General features: G+C 53.7%; 1 protein-coding gene across 4 annotated transcripts in view; it reads right to left on the reverse strand.

Moving 5' to 3' along the window:
- Positions 1–6095: 6095 nt before the first annotated feature.
- The window catches only part of PTPRU (protein tyrosine phosphatase receptor type U), a 56754-nt gene continuing 43507 nt past the window's right edge, over positions 6096–19342 (reverse strand). For 3 of the 4 annotated variants that reach the window (XM_039729186.1, XM_039729185.1, XM_039729184.1), the window contains 7 exons: positions 19101–19250; positions 18824–18997; positions 16705–16845; positions 15001–15126; positions 12429–12586; positions 11086–11221; positions 8832–8894 (listed from right to left, as the gene is read on the reverse strand). In XM_039729186.1, the coding sequence (XP_039585120.1) occupies positions 8832–8894; positions 11086–11221; positions 12429–12586; positions 15001–15126; positions 16705–16845; positions 18824–18997; positions 19101–19250 (948 nt within the window). Of the gene's footprint in view, positions 8895–11085; positions 11222–12428; positions 12587–15000; positions 15127–16704; positions 16846–18823; positions 18998–19100; positions 19251–19342 lie in introns of all 4 variants that reach the window. The other variant, XM_039729183.1, reaches the window with a different exon arrangement.

The raw sequence follows: 19342 nt of genomic DNA on the forward strand, positions 1-19342 counted from the left end.
AGAGATAATAACAGTAGCTATGGGTTGACCTATGGGATTCCTGGAGTGATCAAACTGTCAGATAACAGAATAAATCTTTCTCGTGGGCTGGGATTAAATCAGAGAGTGTTGGCTGCTGCGGCTTCTTATTTATTTGTGTTCTCTTAAATTGCATTTCCCTTCCCCCCATGAAGAGCACTGGCTGCCTGCAGCTGTAAATTACTGCAAACCTTCTGGTGAGTTGAGACACCGAGTCTCTTAACCTTGCAAACATCTCCTGCTTCCCTTAATGGCCGCTGAGAGCTCCCAGGAAAGAGAAAGCAAAATGGGGAACATGATTTGATGGGAAGTTCATACCTTGGCACTGCCCTGGTCTGGAGATCACCTGCAACCCCTCGCTGTGGAACTCCTGGATGTTTCATGGCCGTGGATGCAGCATTTCCTCTCGGCTTCCCCAGCCTCCTCCTGGCCCTGGTTCCCTGCAGCACCTTGGGGCAGGGGCTGGGGCTGGGCTGTGCCTGCAAACAGCCCTGGGGAGCTGGGAATCACAGCCATGGAACCACGGAGTCATTCAGGCTGGAAAAGACCTGTAAGAAAAGGTGGAACAGGGTGCCCAGAGCAGCTGTGGCTGCCCCTGGATCCCTGGCAGTGCCCAAGGCCAGGCTGGACACTGGGGCTGGGAGCACCTGGGACAGTGGGAGGTGTCCCTGCCATGGTAGTGGGGCCACTGGATGGGATTTAAGATCCTTCCAGCCCAAACCATTCCATGATTTAGGATTCTAGGATCATCGAGTCCAACCATGAACCTGGCACTGCCAAATCCACCACTAAACCACATCCCTGGAAGGGGCCATGGCCTTGCTCTCCTGCACAAGCACATTGCCAGAGTCCCCATTTGCTCTGGCAGGGGCAGCACATGGATTACGGGGCTCAGGTGGGAGATCCCCATGACTGCTGCAGAGACAGGACCAGGGGCTGGCTCAGGAAGGGTGCTTGGAGAGATGCCCACAAGGGTTTGGTCTCTAGTGGCAAGTCAGGAGAAAATTCTGACAGGGTAAAATATGTCCTCCTTTAAAAATAATAAAACAAAAAAAGAAGGAATAAAAGTACAAACCAAACCCAAACCAAATCAAGGTGTGAAATTTGCTGTGAAATGGTTCTGGAAAAGTTTCTACATTTCAGTGCTTAAGTCCCTGTCTCAGAGGAGGCTCCTGCCTGACCCCCTGATGCTCTTCCACCTCCACAGAGTGAGGTGCAGGGGAGGTAAAAGGGAGATCCAGGGAAGCTGGGGTGGGTGCACAGCAGGATGTCAGTCCAGGCCTACGTAGGAGAAGCTCTTACACTTTCTAATCCTTCCTAGGAGCAAAAGCTTTCTGAATCCCACCCCAACAGCCTCCATTGCCAGAACGAGTGAATTCCCAGGGGTCTGCAGAGCCACCAGCACATCCTCAGGGACAGTCTTCCCCATCCCAGCCCTTCCCACAGCCATCCAGCCTCCCTGCCATGACCTAGACACTTCTTGAGGAAAAAAAGGAGGAAAAAAATCAGACTATGGGACCTAGTTCCCAGCCAGACATTTCTAATGAATCTGATTTTGTAAAAACAGAAATCCTGGAGACACCAAGTCAGCCAATCCCTCTTGAAAGCTCCTTGAGTGTCCTGTGGAGCAGGGAGAAGAGATGAGCTGCTCCATATTCCCTTTGTGCTGCTGTTTAAACACCTTCCATTCCGGAATGGCAGGAGCTGGATCACCCGGGGCACCCGAGGTGTTCCTGTGCTGGGCCATCAGCAGATGGAGGCTCTGCCAGCACCCAGCACCACTGTGGCCACTGTCACCAGGGGGGACAGGCAGCCACCTCAGAGCCAGGCTCGGTGCCTCCTCTTTGGAGTTCTGGCAGCTCCAGCACCCAGCTGAGCCCCGTGCTCAGGTGCCCTGAGCGAGCCCTGCCTCGCTGGCACAGCACTGTCCTTGCCCAGGAGCTCTGGCAGAGCCCAGCAGGGCAGGGGGATGCAGCATCGTCGTCCCCAGGTGGCAGGGAGTGCTGGGAGATGCTCTGCCCAGCACAGGGGCTGCCTCAGCCCTTCCCCAGGATGCCACACGCAGGGCAGCAGCCCAAGCACTGCAGCTCAGAGAAAGCCAGCCTGGGTTTAGGAAGGGAGGGGTGAAACACTGAGAGATCTTCTCCAGACTGTGCAGAACAAACTGCTGGCAAACTCCACTCTCCAGCCCACCAGCAGGTCAGAGGTGCCAAGAAACTCCAACAGGCACTTCTCAGTCCACTGGCTCCACCAACACAGTTTCTCTGGGATTGAAAGTCCTCCCATCACTTCCTTCACCTCCTGGGACTGAAAAAATTGTCACTTGGCCATTGAGCCTGAAATGCAGAGGGCCTGGCACATGGAGACTGGGTGCAGAGCCATTAACGCTCTGACCGAGCCCCCATCGTGTCTGTCAGAGATCCCCTATGGACCCAAGGGCCCCAGGCTGCTCAGGAAGGGGGAGACAATTCCCAGCTGCTGTTCATCTGCAGAGACACCTGAGACCACAGGTAAATCATGGGTTAAAACTGTTCCACCTCCTTCAGTGGGAACACCTTGCCTGTCCTGTGAATCTCAAAGACATGACACTAGGAGGAAAGTTAAATGATTAAGTTGTTTTTCCAAACCATATCCTGAAAAAAAAAATCAAATTTTTTAGCCTGAGGAAAGTTGTTTTGGCAGCCCAGCTCTCCAGGAGCTGTTTTGGAGTTCATTTTAGTTGACTGAGTGCGCTCACAGATCTGTGATTAGACACTCTACAGATATTTTTGTTAACCTCCCTATTTGAAATTCTCCCCAAACTTCCAGAGCAGGATTTTCTTGTCCAAGCATTTGTGTTTTGTATTCGTGCTGAAATACTGCTTTATAAATAGCAAAAGCTTTATCTTGACTCTAACCAACAACCTCAACTTAAAGCTAAATGCATAATTTACTGCAAATTAAACTTAATGGGACTGGAATAATTATGTTGACTTTTGGAAGTACTTAAGGATAAATACATGATTAGATATTTTGCACACCGTGAGGAAATATTTATTTCAAAATACAAATTCTTCCCATTGAGCCTTTGGATGGAACATTTAGAGGTGACATGAGCAGCATAGAGATTACAGCCCAGTTAAGGCTGCTTAAACAAATTCTCCTACAGGACGTGGAGCCTTGGAGAGGACAGTGGAGAGCAGTGTCTGTGCCACCGGATCATGGCTGGGGGAAATGGGCACATCCCTGCACGGGGCTCTTCGGCCTCTGCTTCCTGTGCCCACGTGGATGAAGAGCCTGGGGCTGTCCATGGGAACAGGGTCATCTACTGGAGTGTACCAATATCACTGCCAGGACTGCCTTGGTCTGTCTGGCCTCGGCTGCTGACCAAACCTGTGGAGTTTTCTCCCCACAGACACTGTTCAGTACCTGTGGTCAAGCTGGGGACAAGTCTGGGCATGCCCCGAGCTCCAGAGCTTGCTGCTGAGGGGGTCACTCCTCGGGCCCTCCTGAGCTGGAGAAACCCTTAAGGCAAGGTGAAGAAAGGAGCGGGTCCTGATGGAGAGTTTTTAACCCAGAGTTTTTATTTTGGTGGCACGGCCTCTGAATCTTGCAACAATCCACTGAACTCTCCCACCAGAACTCTCCACCAGAACCCTCCAACAAAATCCCCACCGCGTGGTCTGCTTGTCCTTTTACCTGGGGAGAGGGGCAGGGGAGGGGACACAGGGAGCACCAAGCAGGCACAGGGGGAGGGGGTCTCAGGTGAGAGGGACACCTGGGTGGGCCAATGGCCCCCGGGGATGGAGAGCATCCTTTGAACCTGCCTGTCACTCGATGCTCTCTTGGAATTTCTGGGTTGATAGACAGTGCCCAGCAGGAGTCAAGGTGGGGGAAAGGAGAGGTGATTGGAAGCCCACCTGGGGAAGGAAACTTCAGGGAGAAACCAGGGAAACTGAGGCAAGCCATGACATCACACCACAACAGCCATCCTGCCCAGCCAGCCTTCCCCACGCTTGTCCCTCCCCAGGGCCAGCAGTGGGCTGGGTTTGTCCCAGTCCAGCTCGGTCCAGCTCCGCAGGCAGGCGTGGGCAGGACAGGGATCAGAGGGGGAATGAGGATGAGCCCAGCCTGAGCCACAGCAGCTCTTGGCCTTGCAGGGACATCCCAGGTGATAAATGGGCCACCGGAATTAATTGAATTTGGTTTTGTTTTAGTGAATTAATCTGCCAAGGTTAATCAGGAGGGTTCAGCACAGCCTCTCTCAGCCCTGCCTCTGCCCTGCCCCTTGGCTCAAGGCAGCTTCCAAAACACCACATCAAAAGGAACAAGCCCAAACTTTAGAGGGCTGATGTGCCATGAGCTGCTGGGAGGGACAGGGATGGGGGCTTCAGGTGGGACCCCCACCCTGGGAAGAGTCTGGCTTCCCCTGAAGGAAGAGAAATCCCCACCCACCATTCCTTTGGCAGCCTTGGTCATGGCTCTCCATACCAGGGTGGGTGAGACCTGGGCACCCTCCTGACAACACCCCCCGTGTCCTGCAGAGATTTTGGGGCTGTGGGCTCTCCAGGGGCAGGAGGGCCACAGTGGGGCCAGTGAGGACAAAGCTGAGCATCCACTGGGAACACCGGCCCCTCTGGGCAGGTGGAGAGGGGTGGGACAGGGGTCCCCACCTGCCATCTCTGTAGCAACTGCTGGATGCCTCCTGGGCTGGAGCTGAACTCTCCAACACCACCAGTGCTGTCTGTCAGCCAGGATTAGGGAGCGAGCCTGTGGATGGAATGAGAGCACCCAGGTCACCCCCAACAATACCATGACATTGGCTTAGGGAAATTCTTACCAGCTCTACCGGGCATGTGTGCTGCAGATAACAGCACAAAGGAGGCGTTGAGCTGGCAAGCAATTGCCAAGAGCCAAGAGATGGGCACTGGACTTGTATTTGGATTGGTTATTAACACAAAGTGCTCCCTTTAAGGGACTCTTATCTGTCCAGGCCTGGCAGAGCAGCAGCAGGACCCAAATGCCTCAAGCCATGCCCATGCCAAGCTCTCCAGGCTCTGCAAAACAGGGAGAGGGTCCCGTCCCATCCCAGCCCCAACAGGTTACTCACCAGGACATGCTGATGCATCCAAGGAGGGACAGAAGGACATCTCCACAGGATGAGCACCTGAGCTTCTGCTGCTGTCCTGGCTCTGAGGCCTGTTGGCTCTCTGGGCTGTCCACGACTCTTCCAGGAGATGCAGGAATGAAGTAAGGAAGGACACTGATGCCACTGCCCCTGAGCTCCTTGGAGAAGCACCAAACCCAGTGGCCACCACCCTTGTCCCCACAGAACTGCTCCTGTTTTTACCTTAACCAGCCACAATTCTCTGTTCCTGATGGGAGCAGCTGCTGTCACTCTTCAGACCAGTCTGAGCCCACCCTGCCCTCCAGAACAGCCCTGGGGACACAGAGCTGAGCCCCAGGGACACCCCTGCCAGGGCTGAACCCACACACCCAGAGCCCTTCCTAAGGGCAGGACCTGGTTTTAGTTTGCATGATCCCCATTTTTATTATTTACCAGTAAAGTGTAATTACTGCTTCCTTCATGAGCCTTAATTAAAGACGAAAAACAATCCTGACAAGTCAATTAGATTTTTTTTCCTTGGTCTCCATTAAATTAAGACTCAAGTGTTACTGGAAGTGTTTCATATCGCAACACATTTAACTGAAGGCTGCTTTGTAATAAATAAATCACTGAAGACAATGCAGGAACTTTTCCTGAAGGCTCTTCTTACAACAGGACTTCATTTCCCAGCTGGGAAATCCTCTGGCACTCTTTTTCTTCCACACCACCTCTTCCAGCAAGGGGGAAGCTCCATCAGAAGCTGTGGGCAGCCAGGGTGGCTGGTAACCCTGCCCAGTCCAAGATCTCCAGGAGGGCACCAACAGCAAAGCTCTGGAAGCACAAAGCAACCCCATCTCCTCTGTGCCATGGGGGCTTTGTAGGAAGCCGGCCCTTTAAAAGATAAGGCTGAGAGAGAGGCTTTTTCTGCACCTCAGGGCTCCCCCCAGCACAGCTCCCAGCTCAGAGCCAGGAAAGAACTCCAGAGGCCATCACAAATTTGGAACATTTATTTATGCAACTGATTTTCTTAAAAGGAAAGAAAGCCAAAAATAATAACAAAATAATAAAAAAACCGTTAACAACAGCTGGATGTGTGTGGTACAATCCACATCAGACATGTCCCTCCCTCGGTCCCACTGCTCCATCCTCGTCCATGGTGGAGCTGCCTCATGGTCCCAAGTCCCTTTGGCACCAGCTCTAGGATGCTGCCAGCTTTTAGGAGCACTTTGACTGCATATAGACAAAATTGTTCCAATTTGGTGGTTTTTCTTGGGTTTTAATTTTTTCCTTTTTTTTTCTTTTTGTTTTTATTTTAAAAAAAAGCACCACTCCAATCTGTAATACCAATAAACATTATCCATCTTAAGAACAGTATTTATATTTTTATATATAGATTTCTATATATATATTTCTATGTACAGGATGTCCTTGCCTCGTGTCAGAGGAGCACGTCAGTAGAAGTTGGAGATGGGTTGGGTTTTATAGCACTTGGATTTCAAAATCTGCCTTTCACCAGAGATGGCCTAAAAACCCACAGACACCCAGCAAGGAGGTATCAAAATAAAATAAAAAGGAAAAAAATCTTGATTTTCAAACATATATACAACTCCTCCAGTCTCTGTAGGACTAAATGGGGTTTCTCTCGTCCTTTTCCTCTTTCTGGCAATACTTTACCTGCAGGGCCCTGTGGGATGCTCTCTCCCTCTGGACTGCAGGGGGGATGTGGGTGGCCCAGGCAGCAGCATCCCTCCAGCTCCCCAGGCTGGACATCCCCCAGAGCTTCCCATCCCATTCCCAGGGATTTCAGAGGCTCAGCTCAGCCATTTTTATCCAAAACCAAACAACTTCTGCACCCAGCATGCAGCACCTTCCCTAGGACAGCACAGGTCTATGGAGAGATGGGGACTGGGAAAAGGACACAAATTTATCCCAGTGTAAGTACTAGTGTAGCCAGGTACTGGTGTTACTGGACCATTGGGGAGTAAAAAAGACCTTTTGGTGACAAGACAGAATGGGCACACTGCAGGTGAGACAGCAGGGATGGAAAGAAGGAAGGAATGATGTCATATAGCCCTTGGAATAAGTTATTGTCAGACTGAATTCCTCAGGAGGAGGTGGCAGAACCAAGGGTCTGGGATGGTGCTGAAATCCCATCACCACAGCACTGGCACATTGTCCAAGGGCAGAGAGGGCAGGGATGGCTCTTCCTGCTCTCTTTCACCTTTGGAAGGTGGATGGAAACCTCTCCTGGGTTTCTCCTCCAGCCATTTCAGCTGTGCAGCCTTCATGAATCCCTGGGGTGAATTCCCTGGGCAGTGGATTGGCAGCCCCAGGCAGGCAGGGCAGGGGAGCTGCCCCTGCCCTGGGGAGGCATGGCTGGGGGATGGGGGGTGAAGGGGGCAGATGGATGAAGTACAGGGCTGCCCACATGAAACCTCAGCATCTGGAGGAGTTTCTCATCTGCTCTGCTCCATCCGCCCCAGAAGTGATGGGGAAGGGTTCTGCCTGGCCCTCAGGACAGAACCAGCCTCCCCAGACCCGGATCCCTCTGGATGCACCTTTCCAAGGCCATTTATTTTATTACAACCAGCCTGAGAGCAGAATCCCAGTAGTTACCACAACATCAATGGAAAAAGTGCCATTTCACACCCACCTGCAGCAGGATGGAGCTGAAACGCCTCAGGTACCTTCAGCCACCAGCCCAGGTGGCACAGAGGTGTGGGGACCTTCCCCTGTTCAGCCCCAATGCACAGCCATGGCTTTGGCACAGCTCAGCCCAAGCCAACACCAGCCCAAAATCGATCCTCCTGCCCCACCAGGCCCAGCAAAAACCAAAAGCATCAATGGGCAACTGCCCAGGGGTGGCATCCAGGAAGTATTTGGGATGGACCCAAATTTTGAGGATTTTGCTTCAAATGCAGTGATGCACAAAGGAAGGGTTAAAAACAGAGCCATGAGCCAGTGCCTGTGGGACATCACGAAGAATTCACTGCTACAGATGGAGAGGAAAGTGTGGAGACACTGGGGAACCATCCCCTCCAACCCTTTGCAAAAGCACCAGGAGGGTCCAGATCAGTCCTTGCAGAAGGACATTGCATGGCCAGTGCTCCCCATCCCTCATCCCTGGCCGTCCAGGGCTGGATACACAAAGGGTCAGAACTCACAGAACTAAAATAGGATCAAACTCATGGTGCCAACAGGCAGAAACTCAGGAGCTCCTGGGGAGGCCTTTGCTCGGGCTCAGAGTGAGTCCCACCGAGGCAAAACCTCCGGCAGCCTCCGGGCTCCCCGAGGAGCAGCTTCAATTCCACACACCAGAGAGCAACATCTCCCAGTGTCCATCCTCCTCTGATGGGAAACAGCCTCAGCTCCTTCTGGCCTCCTCTTCCTCCCCTCCCTGGCCTCCTCTCCAGCAGCTCCAGAGACCCAGCAGCACTGCAGGGCCGCATCCTGCACACACCAACCCCAGGCTGAGCTGCGGGATCCACCCACTCGGCCATGCCCAGGGCAGGGAGGAAGGAAGGAGAGTGGAGGATGAAGATGGAGAGTGGCCAACACATCTCCACGTCCTTTTGTTTTCTGGATCCCAAGTTTCCTGGTGGGTTTTGCTGTTTGCTTTCCTTTGCAGTTTCCCTGCCCACCCCGAGCAGGGACACAGTGCCCAGCTGGGAAGCGCGGCTGGCACGGCCCCTACACAAGCCCTTGCTGCCCCTCTCGTGGCCAGGTGCTATCTGGTCTCCAGGGACTCCAGGTATTCCAGTGCTATGTCGTAGCAGAAATGGTACTGCTCCTGTTCAGAGAGAGAAGAGAGGGTGTTACAATCCTGAGGGAACTGTTTCCCAAAGTGAATGTGAGGAAAAACACACATCAACAACCCTAAGGAAACACCTGCCAGCCTGTTGGGGACCCCTGACAGCTCTGCTGAAGCCACAGCCAGGAAAAACTCCACTCTTGGCAAACGACAGACACTGCTGGGGCAGGGGCATGGTGCCCCAGATCCCACAGCTCCACACGCACTGAAATCCAGCATTTTGGAGACACACAGCACCTTCACCTGCCCCAAGGGAGGGACCAGGACTGCAATATCCCCTTATTGTGAAAATACCTTTATTCACCACCCCAGGTACAACCAACACTGGAGGGTCAGCAATTTAATCACCTCAGTGACTGACATGTGTCAATCAAATGGTGGAAGAGATGTGGGAACAACAGAGTCTGGGGTCAGAGGTGTCCACAATAAAACCTTAGGCAGGAAATCAAGGAGTTTTTGTTTCTGAGTTCAGCAGAGGCTAGAAAAGGGGAGAGCACCCAGGCAGATATCCATGGTTGGAGTGGGTGGAGATGTCCTACCCTGGCTGCCAGGATATTCCTTTATCATAAATTCCCTTGCCCAGCAGGACCAGACTCCCTCTCCCATCTTTTTGTGAGACATCCAGGGGTGCTATCAGCATCCGCCCACCCTTCAATCCCCACCAGCTGCACAAAGGGAAAGCCCAGAGCGGCTGACTCCTGGTTTTGTTACAAAAATCCCTGAACTGGGGCTTGTGAGGGCAGGCTCATCCATCCCCGTCCTCCTTTCCATGACCTGTTCCCACGCTCTCCCACCCTCAGCACAAAATCCTCAGGAGAGCTCCGACTGTGGCAGTGCCCATCCCAGGAGAGCAAAACCCCAAAGAAATCAGGATTTTGGTGCTGCTGCAGGCACTGGGACTCAGGTGGGAGCGCTGCGGGTGTGACAGCAGGGAGGGAGAGGGGAGAGCTCATCTCCCCAGATCCTGGCCGCAGGATGGGATTGGAGCCTGAGCACTGGCACGAAAATCCTGTTATCCCACACGGGTGGGCGGCCACGGGATCCCAGGTGGGAGCAGGCAGAGGGGAGAAGGACTTCAAAGCCAGGAGGCTGCGGCAGCCCAGATTAAAAGCACATAATGCTTTTTGGATTAAGGAAAGGGATTGTTTCCATTTATCATATAAAAATAACCCCCGGGGCAAACAGAGGGGGAAGAGGCGCAGGCAGCAGGAAGTGCTCTCTGCTGGGCTGAGCTCCTTACACCAGGCATGGATCCGGCCTCCCGGTGACTCTGGGAGATTGAGATTCCCAGAATAGCCAGTTCAGGTTCATTTGAGGCGGGAGGAGGCTTGTGTCCTGATGGGAAATGTGTTACCTTTTTTTAATACCCTTGCAATTTAGCCCAATGGGTCTGGTGGCTTCATGCTTGTCACATCATCTTTCCATTATCTGCATCCCTCCCCCTGCTCCCCTCTCCCCTCCCTCTCCTTCTCCTCTGCTTTTAATTCCTAATGCAAATCACATCCCCTCCTCAAAACCATTTCATTTTGCAACTTAGGGATGTTATAATCTAAACATGGTAAACATTTCCAGCTGACTTGCTCTTAAAACATCATGAGGCACCTGGATCCCTCCACCACAGGGACAGCCAAGTGCCCGCTCCCTCCCCTGTTCCGTCATCAGAGGCCTGAATTAGGGCAGAGGCTTTTTGCCCTGACCTGCTGCCAGCTCCAGCCTCCTCCTCAGGACACATCACTCCATTGCTGCTCCCAGCAGCTTGTGCACCCATTCATTTCACTCCAAGTGCTGCTCATTCCCTTTCATATTTCTGACAGGAATTTATCTCACTCCACACCAGCACTGCTCCCAATGCCACCAACCTTCCAAAGAACCACAGTTGCACCCCGTGGGTTAATGTGACTGCCTTACAACTCCTGGGAGGATTTCCAGCAATCCCAGCACGGACTCCAAGGCTGTGCTGGCACAGCAGGATGAAGACAAGCCTGAGGCTGCTTTGAGCAGCTGCCTCACTTCCCAGCCCACCCCAGCACAGAGTTGGTGCGAGGATGCCCATGATGCTGGTCAGGATTTGGGGTGGAAAAGGCAGTGTTTTGGGAGGTGGGCATCCCCCACACCTCTCCTCCGTGCCAGGAGCAGAAGCCAGGGTGGACAGGGAGGGTCTGGTGCTTACCAAGGTCTCCACCATATTTGGTTTGTAGTTGCGGAGGGTCTTGGCAGCAAAGAAAACATCTGCCATGTTGTGACACTTGATCATCTCCAGGATCATGGTGGAGGCACAGAAGGTGCCGCTCCGGCCACCTCCGTTCCTGGTGGGACAAACACACATGTCAGGGGTGAGAAGGTGGCATCACAGCACCTTCCTGCACCCTCCAAGTCTCCCTTTCCCTATCTAGCCTTGCATCCCAGGGGATCCGTTCCTGGTGGGACAAACACACATGTCAGGGGTGAGAAGGTGGCATCACAGCACCTTCCTGCTCCCTCCAAGTCTCCCTATCTAGCCTTGCATCCCAGGGGTGGGTGTCCCAGAGCAGGGGCTTGTACCTGTGCCAGGGGACCTGAACCTGCCCATGGGGTGGCAGGACAATGATCCTGCCCTCCAACCCTCACCAGAGCATGAAAAAACCCTTTTGGATTACCAAGGCTGGATCTTGGACATTTGGGCTCAGGTCCTAGACCCTGTCATGGATCAACTCCTTGTGACCTTGGGGAAACTGTGTCCCTCCTGCCCTGCACAGGGTGACCCTGGACAGGTGACACGGTGGTGCTGCTGCCTGGAGGAACTGCCCCACAATCCACATGGGGCACTGGGAACCTCCCCAAATCCTGGGCTGAACCCTGTTCCCACACCACCACACCTGAAGCCTAACAGCAATGGGGACATGGGAGAGGAAGAGAGAAAGAACACGGTGCCAGAGCTTTATAAAGCATGTTCCCAAATTATCCTTCAGCTAACGAAGATGGACAAGGCTGTAATTAGTTTTTGATTAAAGGCTCGCCTGCTGTCTCTCCCCATCTGTGAATGTGCTGGGTCCCATCCGAGGGGAGCACACACGGTGTTCATGAGCCAACCCCACGGGGAGGACAGGGGTGGACAGGGCTCAGAGCAACCTGAGGTGTCCCTCCCACTGGAACAAGATGAGCTTTAAGGTCCCTTCCCAGCCAAATCACTGCATGATTCTCTGTCCCCCCCAACAATGAGCAGCAAGTGGTGGCAGTGGCACAGCTCCTGCCACGTCCCTTCGGAGCCTGTTACACACACGGGATGTGGGGACAGGGCTGGGACCTCTGCCCAGGGTGGGGGACCAGCACAAAGGGCAGCTTGGTGTCACCCTGCTGAGCATCCATCTCATGCATGAGGTGACCCAAAACTCATGTTGTGGCAGAGGTAGCCCCATCTGGGGACAAAGTCACCCCAGTGAGGGCTTTGTGAGGGTCTCCAGGCAGTGCTGTGGACATGGAATCTGGAGGGATCTCCGCCCCAGCAGAGCCTGCTCCTCCCCAGCTGACACTCACAAGCAGTGCACCACAGTCCTGCCATCACCACTTTCCTTCTGCCACCTCTCCACCTGGGCCAGGAGGTGCAGGAAAGACTTCTTGGAGTCTGGGGTGTCACGATAGGCTGACCAGCGCAGGTACTGGAAATGCCGGACCATCAGGTGCCCCTCCTGCAACTGGAAAAGCAAAACCCATCAGCTGGAACCCATAGGCTGCCCTCACTTGCCTCCACTGAAGATCTAACAGAGGGCAGGAGAGGTTTGATGGAGGGAAAGAGGGGTTTGCCACACATGGACAGCAGAGGCAGAGAGGAAAACCCTTTCCTGCTGCTTTAACATGGGCGGTTCAGCCCTGGCCTCCAGCTCACACTCATTCCACCACCCAGGACAACTTCACTGACATGGTTTATCCACCCTCACAGCATCTTGGGCTCTCTGTATCTCCCAAAACCTTCTCCCAGGCCCCTGAGCCTCCCCCGAGGCCTCTCCATCACACCTTCCTCTTTGCATGGCCAAGATCCATGGGATGTGGTTCTGTTGTGCTCACTGTAAACCAGGAGGCTGCTGAGAGGCTGCCACGGAGGCAGGAGCTTAATACCTGGTAATTTGGTTAGTTTGGAAACTTAATCTGGTTAGCTGGATCCAGAAGGAGGATTACATCCACAGAGCCCAGCAGGCTTTAGCTGGGCAGATGTGGCATTCCTGCTCTGGAGCACTCGGAGCATCCCAAGTACGGGATGGGATGAGACCATGGTCACCCCCCCAGACACAACCTGGGGCTCACAGCTCATGTGTGGGGAGCACATGGAGGAGAAAGGGGGGGCCAGGGCCAGATGGGGGGTCAGGCACAGCTGGGGGACACTCAGCTCTGGAGGGCTCTGTCCATGCAGTTTCAGGTGCCTGCTCAGTGGGATGAGCAGCAGACCTTCTCCACCCAGCAGGACCAGGTGTTGCTGTGGGGGAGTTGATATTCCTGCGGACTGAGAGTTGAGGGAATTTGGTGCCCACTCTAACCTGCACATTTCAAACAGGGGTTTTTCTGAACCTTTTTGGGAGCTCTGATGTGAGCTGGGGATGTGTCTGTGATGGCCTAACCACCCTAGGCTCCAGTTTTTGCTTCCATTCTGAACCTTTTTGGGAGCTCTGATGTGAGCTGGGGATGTGTCTGTGACCACCCTAGGCTCCAGTTTTTGCTTCCTGCTGGAAGCCAGGAAGGAAGAGGAGGAAGAGGAAACAAATAAATGGAGTTGAAACAGAAGAAAACTCCTTTGACAGACTGGGAAAGAAAATTTTGGGATCTGCTTTGAAGTGAGGTGAGAGCTCTAGAGCACTTGTGACACCCCCAATGCCCATCTCCATTCCAGCAAGGCTTGGCACAAAGTGGCTCCATGCATTTCCCAGCCCTGCTCCAGCAATCTGCTCCCTGGAGGAATCTCCTCGTCAATCCAGAGATTTCCATCACACTGCATTTTAATTTAGCCCAGAGTATATCCTACCACCTGAGAGATGAGCATATTTGGTGTAGGATTTTGTGCTGACACCCAGAAAATGCCAGATGCTCCCTCGGGGAGCGTGAACCAAAACCCTCTTTGTGTTAAGAGTTCAGATAATCAGGATTTACCTCCTCTGGCCCTGGCCACCCCGCTGAAGCACCTTCCCAGCTGGGCCATCAGCCAAGCCACACGTTCCCTTCCAAGCTCCCTAATTCCCATCTGCCCAGTGACCTTCACTGGGGCACTGGCCTCAGCCTCTTGGCAACCATTAGGAGTTTAAAGACATCAGGGATGCCATCTCCTCCCAGCTGGCATTTGTAGGTAAATCAGCTGCTTTTTTCCATGTACAGCTCTGCATCACCACATCCTTTCCCTGCTGCCCTGCATTTCTCTTCCTTCAAGGCAAGCTTAACCAGCCATACAACACTGACAAAGGGTAAAAATCTGTGTGGATCTTCTCATCCTGCAGGGAAAGGGCTCTGCTGATGCCAGGGGAGCTGCTGTGCCCACGTGGAGAGTGTCTATCCTGTCCTATGTGTGTGGCAGGACAGAGATGGAGCTTCAGGCAGGAGGAGAAAGGTCTTCTGGCAGTTTTCTAACACCTTTCAAGGAGCTGTCAACTCCAGAAAGGTTGGATGGAGCAATGGCAATGTTACAAGTTCTTCTCTGGCAGGAGGAGAGCTGGGGCTGTCTCCTCTGCAGGAGCTGAGTTAGGCTGGAGACCCCAACAGTCAGGAAGGATTCTACTGCTCTTAACAACTCCCTGAAATGTTGAAGCCAGGTGGGGTCAGTCTCTTCTCCGAGGTAACAAGTGATTAAAAAAGAGAAAACAGCCTCAAGCTGCATCATGGAAAGTTTAGATGGGGTATTAGGGGAAAATTTCTCCACCAAAAGAGTTGTCAAGCCCTGGCACAGGGTGCCCAGAGAAGCTGTGGCTGCCTCTGGATCCCTGGAAGCATCCAAGGTCAGGCTGGATGGGCTTGGAGCAATCTGGGATACTGGAAGGTGTCCCTGTCCATGGTAGGAACAGCATGGTTTTGAAGTTCCCTTCCAACCTAAACCATCCTGGGCTTCTGTAATTCATATAAAGCAGCTCACCCGTGTGATGTTCTGGACTCGGAAGAGCCGGGACACGATGTCCTCATCCGCCACTCCCGAGATGTACTCCACCTCCATGGGGCCGTAGTGCTGGAGCCCCGGCTCGGGCCAGTACTGCAGGCAGGGCTGTGGAGAGAAGCACAGCTCATCGGGACTGGAAATGCGGGCTGGGACACGGCAAGGGCAGCAGGAGACGCCTCTGAAGGGAGTGGCTGGTGCTGGACCTGGGGGGCTGCTGGCACGGGGTGGCCCCAGGGTGGGATGGTGGCCCCAGGGTGGGGTGCTGGACCACAGCGCCATTTCTCACTCAGAACATCAGTGGCTGGAGGATCTCCCAGCTTATTGAGGGGTCAGACATGAAAGGTCAGGTGCACCCCCAGCACCCACACAGCCTCCTCACACTGCACAGACACAACCGCTGACACTGCCTGGAATGGACACTGCTGTTCCAGGAGGATGCAGGATGGGCTGTGCCCCAGTTCCAGCACAGACCTGATCCTGCACAACAACAGAGCAGGGCTGGGCTGCTCCCAGCTGGCTCTCAAGCCCTGCTGGCTTTAGGAGCCACTCTGCCACCAGCAGTGACAGCAACGTGGGATGTCAGTGCTCCTCATCCCATGGCCAGGGCATCCCAAACAAGCCAAAGCAATCCCAGCTACACCTCTGGGGAGCAACTCCCCCTCCCTGTGTCCATCATGGCACTGATGGATTGCTTGGTCCCTGGAGCATGGGTGAGATTGTTTTCACAGTGTGACAGCTGGGAAACCAGCACCGACACAAAATATATGATGTTTGTCACCACACTTTCACAGGGCATTTAGCAATGCAGGTCAGCCACGGCCTGGGCCCAACTGCACGGCAAATGTGTCTCAGGAATAATTGGTTATTAATAGGGGCTATAAATCTCTGAGATCTCTGAGCCTTCCAGACTTAGAACTATAATTTGGATATTAAAACTTCCCTTGGCAAGGCGTAGTTCAAGTGAGGGCTGTACCCTCAAAGTCACCTTTCGCAGCTGCCTGCTAGAAAGGTTGATTTATTACCTGTTGGTCTTATACCAGTAAACATTTATGATCCAGCTAAATATTGTAACCCAGACACCCCTGAAGAACAGACAGCAAGAGAGAGGCAGGGCTGAGTAACAAGAAAAAGTGGCAGAGGGAAGGAAGGGATTCTGTCCCTCTGCCCTGCTCAGGTGAGACCCCACCTGCAGAGCTGCCTCCAGCTCGGGGAACATGGACCTGTTGGAGCAATGTCAACACCAATGGAACACCAACTCAAAGGCAAGGCAACATCAACACCAACACAACAGCAATGCAACAACATTGCAACATCAATACCAATGGAACGCCGATGCCAATTTAATGCCAACACCAACTCAAAGCCAATGCCAACTCAACACCAATGCAACACCAACTCAAAGCCAGCACTACACCAACTCCAACACTATGCCAACTCAATGTTAGTGCAACACCAACACCATGCGCCCAGGCTGGGCTGCTGATCAACACCTCTTTGTCCCCAGCTGGCCAGCCCTGTGCTTACAGGGGACAAATCCTGAGTGCTGCATACAGGCCCGTGTGCCCTTGCAGAGGAGAAATTGCTGAGTGAGCAAGGCAAGGGGCTGCAGCACTGTCATGGCAATGGGGATGGAGCAGGACAAAGCCACCCATGGGCCGGCGCAGCCCAGGCAGCAGCACTGACCCAGGCGGAGTTGGACTGGTTGAGCTGGTTGAGCATGACGATGGAGGTGCAGCCGTAGTCGTACACCAGCCGCCAGAAGTCGGTGGTGGTGTTCTGCAGCGGGTGCAGGGTGACGATGAAGGCAGCGCTCTTGGTGTAGCTCTGTGGAGAGGAAAGATGAGCACCAGTAAGGAGACGGTGGTGACACTGGGGCCACTTTTGTCACACCCCAAAGAATCAATACAACCAGATGAGTGGGACCAAACCCCTCTTCTCCATGCCTGAGCAGAGCTGGTCTCCCTGGCACAGCCTCAGTTCCTCCATGCCCTGGTGATGAGAAGATCCAGGTGATCCCTGCCCTTTGTCAGGATGAAAACACCCACGTTTTGCTCTCACAGGAAAGAGTATTTTGCATAAATAACTAGGGAAAAGATGCTACCTTTTGAGCAAAGAACAAGCAGAAGCTGTGGCCCCCAGAAGACCCCAAACCCCAGCTCTGCACCCTGGCCCTGACTGGAAGCATCACCCACAGCATCACCCCCACACACAGCACCCCATCACCAGGTACTGAGAGCAGCAGAGACAACCACTGACCTGGGTTCATTTTTTTTTTTGTGGGGAAGAAGAAACCTCCCCCCCCAAAAAGATCCTAGAGATTGCAAGAAGGAAGTGGGAGGGAAGGAAATTACTGTATCTCTGGTTTGTGCTTTGAACAAGATACATCTCCCCTTGGTCATCCTGCTGCTGGTTTGCCAAGGGACAGCTGAGCTCAGCACTGCATCAGGCACACTTAACACAGTTTGGCTCAAGCCTCTTCAGACACAGAATCAGCACAGCTCTCTGCTAATGGGGGTCTTCTGCCTGCTGCAGCACCTCCTGACTGAGCTCACAGAAATGAACTTATTGTGTCATTCCCGTGGCCATGTCTGTGGGCAGCAGTGAGACCCCAGCACTCAGCAAGAGCTTTCCATCTTCAAGCAGGGGCATGAGAGCAGCAGGGGGAAAGAGATTTCACCATGCCCAGGCTTGCCTTGGCACCCTCCTCCTGGCACAGGTGTAAGTGACAGCAGGGTGTGGAGCAGGGCACGGCTCCACTGGCACCAGCACCACTGATGGGTAGCACAGGCCAAGCTGATCTGGCAGATGGACAGACTGACTGAGCAAACCACTTTGGCACTTAAAGAGAATGAGACTTTTTTTTTTTTACCCAAAGAGGGAAATAGGTTTTATCCCTTCAGCAAGAATTTCATCCAAAGGGCTTTGTCTGTCTATAAAAAATATTTCATTCACTGACCCTTCAGCAGAGATTAAGGGAGGCTCAGTGATGCATAAAGATAAAATGGATATGCAAACAGCAAGCAAGCTGGAAACAAAACTCCCATCCCACTGCAGCAGTACGAGAGCCACTCCCCACCACCAGCAGCTCACTCTGCTTTGCAAACTGCTTTTGCTGTGGGAGCAGGAATCAGGGAGATGGGATCTGCACAGAGGTTCAGCAGGATAAATCACCCACAGCATGGAAAACATAAGGCTCAGCCTGGTGCCAGCACTCAGCCATGACCAGGAGGGTCTGGGAAAGATGCCTGAGGTGTGGGGGTCTCTGTGCTGCCCATGCAAAGCATTTCAAGGAAAGGGAAGTGGGGCTGGTGATGAATGACCCCATCCCTCAGTGTGGGCTTGGAGCCTGCAGCATCCTCTGCTCTGCTTTGTGGTCATCAGCCATTAGGAGACAGCTTTGTCACCACGGGGTCCTTTCTGACTGCATCAGGGGGATGCATGTTGGCTCTGGGAGCAGTTGAGCCTTCCCAGTTACATCAGGAGGGGCAGGAGGATCACAGCAGGGGCTGGCTACCCTTAATGCTACCAACCCCCACAAAAGCTTCCTCTCCCTCCCCTGCTCCACTATCACTGCAAAATCCTGGAGTCCCTCAGTGCCTGGCTCGTGAGAGCAGGAGAAAAGCTCTTGCAGGGTGCTACTACACAAAAGAAGGAGTGGCAGGACCCCATTATGCCATCCCAACCCTTCCCCTCCTGCCCATGTGCAAAACGAGGCCATAAATCCAAACCAAACAAAGTTCTACCACGAAGAGTTGCCTGAGCCCACAGGAAGCAGCCTCTTCCCTCCCCAGGGAACACTCACGTCAGTTAAGGCCGCATTGATGTAGTTGTTGCTGTCTCCATCCACGGAGATGAGGAAGGGAAGGCATCGGTCGGGCGGCAGGACGTCCATGCTGCGGTTGCGCTCCCGGTTGCGGGGCAGGAGCGCGATGCTGCACTCCTCCACATCCAGGTGTGGGGTCACCGAGTTCAGGGTCTGCGGGTACACGGGTCCCCCTCAAAGCCCTGCCTAGTCCCAGCAGGGGGGGCACCGGCAGGGTAAGGACAAGGGGGAGTTGCAGAGGTTTGGGGACGCTCACCTGGAACTCCTCCCGCAGCTGCGAGGAGTTGCTCTGTGGCTCTATCCTCACCATCTCCTTGTAGGTGGGCTTGAACTCGCTGGCAGGGATGCTGGTCTCCCCACACAGACAGGCCTCCAGGATGGCGTCATGGATGAAGATGTACTGCTCCTTTGGGGAGGAGAGGGGACAGGGCTGAGCCTCCAGGGCCGGCTGGTGACAGCAGCCCCAGGTGTCTCCAGCTGTCCCCGACGCCCGCTCAC

This window comes from Passer montanus, unplaced genomic scaffold (genome assembly GCF_014805655.1).
Source record: "Passer montanus isolate IOZ18808 unplaced genomic scaffold, ASM1480565v1 scaffold68, whole genome shotgun sequence".
Classification (NCBI taxonomy): Eukaryota; Metazoa; Chordata; class Aves; order Passeriformes; family Passeridae; genus Passer; species Passer montanus.